Source organism: Teleopsis dalmanni, chromosome 1 (assembly GCF_002237135.1).
Source record: "Teleopsis dalmanni isolate 2A chromosome 1, ASM223713v2, whole genome shotgun sequence".
In the NCBI taxonomy this organism is placed as follows: Eukaryota; Metazoa; Arthropoda; class Insecta; order Diptera; family Diopsidae; genus Teleopsis; species Teleopsis dalmanni.
The window spans coordinates 20158484-20168371 of NC_051846.1; the positions used below are offsets into that span (position 1 = coordinate 20158484).

At 28.3% G+C, this 9888-nt stretch overlaps 2 protein-coding genes across 3 annotated transcripts in view; both read right to left on the reverse strand.

The window, feature by feature from the left end:
• LOC119677864 (collectin-12-like) overlaps positions 1-9888 on the reverse strand; it is a 321969-nt gene that overhangs the window by 74556 nt on the left and 237525 nt on the right. The window lies entirely within an intron of this gene.
• Positions 1599-9888, reverse strand: part of LOC119668724 (trichohyalin-like) — a gene marked incomplete at its 3' end in the record, with an annotated part of 281901 nt that continues 273611 nt past the window's right edge. Inside the window, 6 exon segments of one of the 2 annotated variants that reach the window (XM_038078328.1) lie at positions 1599-3477; positions 5581-5757; positions 6318-6368; positions 7554-7677; positions 7751-8068; positions 8230-8500. In XM_038078328.1, coding sequence (XP_037934256.1) covers positions 1824-3477; positions 5581-5757; positions 6318-6368; positions 7554-7677; positions 7751-8068; positions 8230-8260 — 2355 coding nt within the window. In that variant the 5' untranslated portion in view covers positions 8261-8500. 2 annotated transcript variants of the gene reach the window in all.

The following is a 9888-nucleotide window of genomic DNA, read 5'->3' on the forward strand; positions in this document are numbered from 1 at the left end:
ACTTAATTTTAAATATTTCTGTTTTGAGTTTCGTTTGACAATTACAAGATATTCCCGCATAAGTACGAGCATTTATTTTTATTCCGGTGTATATTTATATATATATATATATATATATGTATATATATTTGTTTGTTTTATATATGCTTGGTTAGCTAATTGATTGCTTAAAAATATTATTATTTTTCTAGTATTGAATTGCTTTGAAAATCCTAAATTAATTAACAGTAAAAATAATATTTTAATTAAGACATCAACTTATACTTGAGGTAATCAAAAACTAAATCAATTATAAATTATTTTCGTTCTTTATTGGAAAACGCTATAAACTAAGTACTAAACTTAAAACAAGCTTAAGTTTAGATTTATATTGCTTTTGTAATAGTTATTGTTTAATATAAAAAAATTTTAAATAAATTAATTTCAAGATGCTTTAGTAATTAATTTATTACGTTAAAATACGATAAGAGTTACTAATAGTTAATAAAAGCTAAATGTTAAGTGTTTAATATTAATTATTTATGTAAATATATTATAAAAAAGATAAATGTTAAAAATTTTTTACATTATCACTAGTTTGCTAAACTATTTTTGCTTTAAATATTATTTAAGTTACTTAATGTGCTTTTGCGATAAATTATTTGCATGGAAGAAGAGTGCAAAGAAGCACTACATAGACGTCTATAAGTGCTATTTTTGAACCGACTTTTCTCCCCTCAAATTCTTCAAGTTGCTGTGTTGCTATGGTAAATCTTTTTTACCACATTTTATTTAAGAAATAATATATTACATAATCTTTTAAAAAACTATAAAAATAATTACAAACGATAATATGAAAAACTTATTATAAGCTTTGATTAGCAGTGTTCAGTTATTAGTATTACTTGCTCAAATATTTGTTTAATTTTTTTTTGGCGACTTAAGGAAACATATTTTAAGTGTTGATATTGTTTTAAAAAAAATTAATTTTATTTACAATAAAATGCTTAGTTATAAAAAAATGTTTTTTTTAACAAAAATAAAATTAAACAAAAACTTAAAAATTGATATATATATAAATTGCTCGTTTAACTCGCTTCAAGGTGTGTGCTTACAAACTGTTATATATTTATACACTTAACATATAAATATAGTCAAATATTGCTTTTTACTTAAATACTTGTGCAATAACATTTAAATGTGTTAAAAAATTGTTAAATTTACTAAACAATTTTCAACTCACTGCCATGAGAGTATACTCGTTCCTTATTACATATAAAATATTAAAAATATTTTTTTTAAATTAAAATGATAAAGCTTAATATGATCATATTTAACTAAAAATGTTATACATATATTAAAAACATATTATATATAATATATTGTTTAAATTTGTTTTCTTATTATGTGCAGTGACAAGTTTTTAAAGTATTTATTTAAAAATTAATATTAAATTAATTAAAAATTAAAAGTATTTTTAATTTTAATAATTCAAAAATTGAAAAATTTAGGAGAAACATTCATTTCATTAATTTTCTTTAAAAATACTAAAAGAAGAGAGCAACGTGAATCTTTAACTTAAACATAAATTTATTTTATTTTTTCATAGTAAAAAATTAAAAAAAAAATATTAATAAAATTAATTTTAATAAATTAATTTAGTTTTTATTCATGCACTATATATTTACTGCTATTTCAATGCTAATTTAAAATTCTTTACTTCAGTTTTTGTTTAAATCAACTTAATAAATGAGTTCTTTCTTACTTTTTTCTTTACTTTACTTTGTTCTTTGCTCTCTTCTCTTGTTTCGATTTTTCATATTCTAGAATATGTAATTTTGTTCTTAATTATTAGCTTCATTATTACTTAGTGCTTGTAATTGTTTTTGTTGCTTTCGTCGTTTACGTTGTTCGAAGAATGCCTTTTGCATTTCTGGTGAGAGTCGTGCGATTCGTTCAGCATATTTACGTTTCTTTTCTTCTTCGGCTTTACGCACACACTCATCTTCTTCCCGTTTCAATTCATTCAAACGTTCTAGACGTTGTCGATTTTGTTCTTCTTCCTGACGTTTCTTTGACTCTTCTTCTGCTTTGGCAGCTTCATTTTCACGTCGTATTTCATCTTCGTGTTGTCGTTTACGCGCTTTTTCAGCTTCTTCCAATTCTTGTCGTAAGCGTTCCTCCTCGGCTTCGATTTGTTTTTGTTCAGCTTCTCGGCGTGCAATTTCCTCTTGCCGTTTTCGTTGTGCTTCTTCACGTTTGCGATTTTCTTCATATAAACGTTGTAATTCTTGTTGTTCAAAACGTTTCGTTTCTTCTAAACGTTGCAGTTCTGTACGTTTTTCTTCCTCTTCTAGTTCACGTTTAATTTGTTCTTGTCTAGCTTTTTCTTCCAATTCTGTACGACGTCTATTTTCTTCATCCTGTAAACGTTTTCTTTCTTCTTCCTCATGTTGACGTCGCTCTAATTCATTTTGTGCATCTTGTATACGTTTTTCATATTCTTCTTTTAAACGTTTTTCCTCTTCTAAGCGCTCTTCTTCATGTTTGCGTGCTTCTGCTGCACGTTGTTCTTCGATTTTACGTTTTGTTTCTTCGCGTTCTTGTAATTCTTTAGCAATTCTTTCACGTTCTTTTTGTTTTTGCTCATTGGCCAAACGTTGATCCTCTTCGTCCTGAACTCGTTGCTTCTCTTCTTCAGCATATAATTGTTTAAGTGCTTCAAGTTCTCTTTGGTGTTCCTCTATACGCGCTCTTTCTTCCTGTTCTTGTTGTTGCGAACGCTCACGTTGCTCCTTTTCTTGCTTTTGTAGACGTGCTCTTTCTTCATGTTCCTGTTCTTGCAAACGCTTGCGTTGTTCCTGCTCTTGTGCCTTTTCTTCTTGTTGTCGTAAATGTTCGCGTTGTTCCTGTTCTTTCTTTAACAATTGTGCTCTTTCTTCATTTTCCTGTTGTTGCAAACGTCTTCTCTCAAGTTCTTCTTCATGCTGCCTTAATTGACCAGGTACGTCAGATTGATGATTCATTTGCTCGTTGTTGTGTTGTTGGCGATGTTCCTCTCTTAAACGACGTTGTTCTTTAAGACGTTGTTGTTTTTCACGTCTCATCTTTTCCTGCCGCTCACGTTTTTTCTGCATGCGACGTTTTTCTTTCTCACGTTGTCTTTGTAATTTACGATCGTAATGAGTGCGTTGATGTTGTTGCCTACGCTGAGTTTGTGGTGACACGGTTACGAGTACCGGCGGTAAAATTTCATTGTAGACATTAAGCGGTGTTACTGGTGTAGTTGTCGTCATTCTAACTGCTACAGGTTGATAGTTTATATCATTTGGATGAAGAGTTGTTTGCTGGTGGTTAACGTCGTTTTGACTGGGTGAATTAGTGGAATGTGGTCGGGGTCTACGTCCACGTCCTCTTGTATTACCAGGACGACGGGCACGTATGCTGGGTATAACGATCTCCTCGTTACTACCCTCAGCCTTAACCCGGCGATTTATTCTGAAAATACAAGAAAAATTAAGAATTAGAGAAAGGCTTTTGTTTTTAAAACAAAAACTTATATTTGACATATACGCAAACTTAATTTATAATTTACTGTACACTGTCTAATTCAGAAATTTCTACATTATTATTAAGTACGAATTATACAAATATCTATACCGGCAGATGGAAGAATTGTCATAGGTGTAAGTTTTATATGTGTAATTACACTGCTTACAAATAATTAAAAGTTTTTTTCTTAAAGACGATACCTATATTTTCTATAGTGATATATCTATTAAATTTGAAAATCTTAATCGTAATCATACTAGTAATAATTTCTTAGTATTATAACAAATTTAAAAATGAAATATTACTCGAATTGGTCAAGCTTAAAGCATTTTACTGTTCAAATCTGTTCGTCTTTGATCCATCACATCATATTGTCAAGTGTCGATCATTTATTGTACTCGTATAAAATGAAGCGAAAATAATATGAAATAAAATAATTAAATAATATATATATCATTTATTCAAACATTTAGTATATAGTATGTATGCTAGTATGTCTATGTCTTTATAGTATATAGTCGAACTGGTTGAATATCGCACGAATATTATTCAAATTTCCAGAAACACTTCCTACAACTAAATGCTTGTTGTAGGCAGTAATGGTATCGACAACTATACCTAACTATATAATTAGGTTTCTTAGTACTTATTAAAGTTCATTTTAATAATCCTATTTTTTTCAGATTGAGTCCGTGAACTTGGCTTTAAATATACTGGATGAGTATAATCTGCGTGGTAATAAAATACGTGTTCAGCGTGCTGAATTTCAAATGCGCGGAGAATATAATCCAGCTTTAAAACCGAAAAAAAAGAAGAAAGATAAAGAAAAGCTATTAAAAATGAAGGAAAAGTAAGTTTGTATTTGTTTTGAATGAAAAATTTAATTTGTATACTATCTCAAAACTTTTTTTTTGATATTTAGACTTTTTGACTGGAGACCAGAGAAGTTACGAGGGGAGCGTACAAAGAATGAAAAAGTGGTTATTATTAAAAATCTTTTCGCGCCAAAAATTTTCGAAGAAGAAGTTCAACTAATTCTGGAGTACACAAATGATTTACGCGAAGAATGCAATAAATGTGGTACCGTGCGGAAAGTTATTATTTACGATGTAAGTATTAGGCTAAGGATAGCATAGATTTAAGATTTTATATAATACTAATTTTAAACTTAAAATAATTTATTTTAAACATATAAATAAATTTTTAATAATATCTGTTATTATAATACTAATTTCTTATAACAATATTACGCATTTTATTATTACAGCGTCATTCTGAGGGTGTAGCTCAGGTAAATATGTCCACACCGGAAGAAGCTGATTTGGTTATACAAATGATGAATGGACGATTTTTTGGAAAAAGGCAATTAAGTGCAGATTACTGGGATGGAAAAACTAAATACAAGTAAGTTAACATATTTCAACAAATTTTTTATAAATAATTTTTGTTTTTACAGAATTAATGAATCGGAGACAGAAGTTCAACAACGCCTCTCGAACTGGGATGAGTTTTTGGAAACGGATGAAGAAAAAAAATTATCTACATAATTTATTTTTAAAATATTTTTTGCTTTTGCATTTTTTATTATGTTATCAATTAATTACTTAAAAAGTAATATCGTAAATAATATAAAGATATTAAAATTATTTAATAAATTTTTTTTTTAACATTTTTGTTCTTAAGTTACTTGAAATTTGAAATTAAAAAAAAAAACCTTTAAGGAATAATCAAGATATACTAGTATCTTGAAGTAATTTAGTCGTAATTAATTTTTGAAAACTTTAAAATACGTGCTATCGAAATGTTCCCGTATTATACTCTAAATAAGTACAAAATTTATGAGATTCAAAGAGCTCAACTTATTAATATTTATAATAAATGCTTGGAACCTTCTTTTCAAACCGTATTCTTAATTATTTATTTATTTTATTCATACTTCTAGATTCGTGTATAAAAAATTTTCATATAAAATTTATATAACTACAATATTTTATTTGTATAATTTAAATTTAAATTTTTAAGTCTGATATAGTCTTAATCATAATTTACCTTGCACCATTGTTGTTTCCACGATCAATTACTTCCAAAATAACCTCATTTGCGTATTGTCTTGGATACGTTTGATTCCAGCTATTGTAGATCTTATAACGATTCTTCTCGCTGACCTTTGGCATTTTATGCTGACAAATGAAACGATGTTTTTCGGAGCATAGCCGGGCAGACCATCTATTTTGTAAAAATGCAAAAAAAAGAATATAATTAAATTTAATAAATAAATCAACTTATACAATACATTCTTGCTTTTAATAAAATTTAAAATATTTTATTTGATATTAGTAAATGATAATCGCATTTAGCTGGTTTGTTTAGTGTTATATATAACAACCCATTTAATATATAATAATTTTTGCTGTTGTTTTTTAAATTTACTGTATTAACATAATATATATAATTGTGTATTAAAAATATAATAAACTTAAAAAATGAACACAATCATGCTTACCAAATATATATTAGTTGTTAAAATAATATTAAAAAAAAAATAATTTTTAGTAAAGAAGTTATTTCATATCAAAAATATATACATATATATTAATATAGCGTATACTGAATTATGTTTTAGCCCATTAATTTGTTGATTACTTAGCACCGATGTATTTTAATTGGTAGTCATTGTCTATATAACTCTTGTTTCAATATGCCATTCTCCCTTAATAAGCGCCTCAAACTCAAAGCTGGTTTGATTTATATTTGAATCCTTGTATTGCATTTATTTATTAACATACCTGTATTTTAATTGTGGATCAAACACGGCACAATGGTTTTGTAAATTTCTTCTGCTCCTGCAAAAAGTGCTCATAAGTAAATCTTGAAATAATAATAGAAACTTAAAAACATATACTACTATGTTTTATACATTAATGTTTTATATTTAATTATTAATAAAAATATAACTTTATGGATTATTTACTTAAATGTTAAACTATTAACTTAATTAATTGAAGAAGTGATATCTATTTGGTGATCCTAGTTGCGGAGAACTATACAGGTCATATATATGAAATAGAACTATCATATGTATACATTTCACCGTTTAACAGTATGAGTCGCTTAACAATCACTAAACATGCGTGATTTTTAGCATCGCGTAACTGTGTGGAGGTGTGCTAAACCACTACTTTTTTTGAAAATAGTTAAGGTGAACCCAAAGGTGCCACATTTGTTTTAGAGTAAAATTGAAGGTATGGATGTGGAAGATGTTTGGTTTCAGCAGAATATTACAACGAGCCACGTAATACGTTTGTACTGCGAATAATTCGCCTAATGTGTAATATCAAGATTTAATGATCTAAATTGGATACTAAGATCATGTACTACATCACCATTGGATTTTTTTTTGTGGAGATACGTAAACGATCAAAATTATCTTATGCAGAGTGTTACAGAAACTGTAATAATTTTGTGCCTAAAAGACACAAATTTTGAAGTTTATTACTGAATAACATTGCTTTGCCTAGGTGACGAGGTACAAATAGCCTCGGATCTCATCACCAAATTTAAACCGATATATTGTTTTTTCTCTCACTCTCTTTTAATCATTCTCTCTCATTTAATTTTATGATTTGCATTTAAAACAACAAAAATTTTGTTAATGATGAGCCCGTGACATGGCCCTGTAAAATATAAATTTTATTCTAAGTTATAATAATGTGATTGCTCCCCTTAGGATTTTACTACACATATACCTACGATCTTAGAAGATCCTTATAGGAAAATGAGTAATAACAAATATAAATAATGTTCTAAATTATAATAATGTGATTGCTGCCCTTATGATTTTATTATCATATATACGAACTACTGAAACGAATACAGGGCTTAATAAATCATTTTATAATTTAACTTAATATAAATTAAATATTAATCAAATCACATATAAAATAATTTTCTCTCTAGTAAGACTACCATCAATTAAAGCCTTGAAATAAAAATTTTAAATATAGAAAGTGAATGTATATTACTCAGGGTCCATTTGACTGAAAGCGTCATACGTCAGGTTTTTGCCACTTATGCTCCATTGCCAAACTCCAGTAAGCCAATCGTATGTAGAGCCAAGCCAAATAGGATCGGGATACCCTCCATATGCTAATATAAAATATTAAAATTATCAATTATTAAAATTTGAAGTTAAAATTATTTATTTATTGAATATAAATACCATTTGACTGTCTGTCATGCTGTTGCAAAAACATATTCAGTTTGCGATCTGAATATTTGGTTGGTTCTGCTAACTTTGAGTTCTTGTCCTTGCAGAAGAAGTGTGCCTCCAACCAAATTCTTTGCTCTTCTGGCATATAATAGCATTCAGTACCGATGCGTTGAAATTTGGGTGGACAGAGTGCGTATATGCGACGATTGCGAGGTTTCTCCTCAACATTGTTTAGTGTGTTTTCAATGCCATTGCCATTATCTCCAACAAAGTTGACACCAGCCGAAGCGGCTGATCTGTGATATTCCGCAGTAAATGCGGTTGAAACTGAAAATAAATAATTAATTATGAACCAGTAATTAATTGGAGGCAAGTTAGTGTATGGCAGTTGATATTTGTAAAACAAGTCCATCGTTAAGATAGATAAGATAATCGAAAGAAATGAGTTTAAAATAAATTAAAAATTCAAATGTGCATTAATGGCTTACCTAAAGCTAAGATAATCAGCAAGAAATGCATCTTGCCCCAGTTGCAATGCGTTAAGGTGTTGAAATTTCACTTCAAAGCAAAGTATATCTTTTGCTATCGAATTTTGTATAATTTTAAATAAATTTATTTAATTATAAAATTAAAAAAAAATGTTTTGTTTGTTTGATAATTTGGTGAAGATAAATCGATTATGAATTCCGGTAGCGCGCGTTGATATTCAATTTACTCTTTCGGATTTGTTAAGTTAACATGGCTTAATGATTACAGCAACTGTAAGAGAAGAAGAAAAAATAATGTTAACTAAATAATAAATTATAATTAAAAAAAATATAATGAAAATATGCTAATTTAAGTATATTTGAATGAATTTCTAGTTAAACTCTACCTGTGGGCTTTTATTGATCGCTTTGAAAAACTACCCAAAATTGTAATTCTTTAGAAATATTCTCCGAATAACACCCACCGTTTTTTTTTCAGAACCTTTTGACGATAATTTGAAATTTATTTTGATGAGATTTTAAATAAAATTTAATTAAGTAATCTTTTTGGATTCTATTTATTAACAGATTTAGCTGGGATTGTATTCGTTCTAACTGGTTTGATTAGCAAATATTTTTAATTATTTCCCATTAACAATTTAGACGTTCTTGACGCGATTTCAGAGCGTTTTAACATGACTTGGGCTGCGGTAATTAATTTTGGCGCGGTTTCACTAATTTACGCACTGCAGACTCACAGCTGCGCATAATTTGAACTCAGCCAGAAAACAACTTTCAGTTCAGTTCTGCTTATGCGATGAAATATATTTTGAAAAATAGTCAATTTTTGAAAAATAAAAAGTATTTTTAATTAACCAATTAAACATGTTTAATGCGTTGACTGTCGGACTGTCAGTGGGTTTCAAGCAAAGCCTGAGGACATCAATCATTCGTTATTGGAGTATAGACATGGGTGTGGCTTTCAAACGAAACATTCTTTGATTTTTACGATTTAGAAAAATTTATGCAAAAATCTCCACATTCGGTCAATATTAATAAAAAAGATATAAGTTTGAGGCATGAGATATTTATCACAGCAAAAACAAAGCAGACCGTGGGCGTCAAATTTATAGAGAAATAATAAAAATAAACATTTTTTGCACTCATAACCATTTTATAAGAACAACTACTCTTATATCTATATATATATAATCGTTTCTTCGGCTGTTCGTTACTCAATCACTTTTTAATGACTTAACTAATCTTCGTGATACTCTCAGATCATATTTATAGTATAGTTTTTAAGCTTGAATTTTTGTCCTTGGGATTATATCCAAACTCATGTATGTCACAGGACATTAATTTAGAAATTAAAGGATATTGTTGGGACAAGTTTTAGATTAAATGTTTACTTGAGACAAGCTTGTGTCTTAGTTTATATTGAAAATACACCCATCGCATATGATTTCTTTTCATACACTGGTCCAAAGAAATCTTCCAGCGTTTATAGTGAATATAAACGCTATAAGTCCTATATAACTATAAAGTCCCACATAAATTTATCTATACAGATAAAAAAAGTTTTATAAAAACTGAAAAAAAAGAAACATCCTACGTTGCACAGCTGCACTTTAGGAAGGCTAAGCGACATCAGTGGGATATTCTTTAGAGTTTATTATA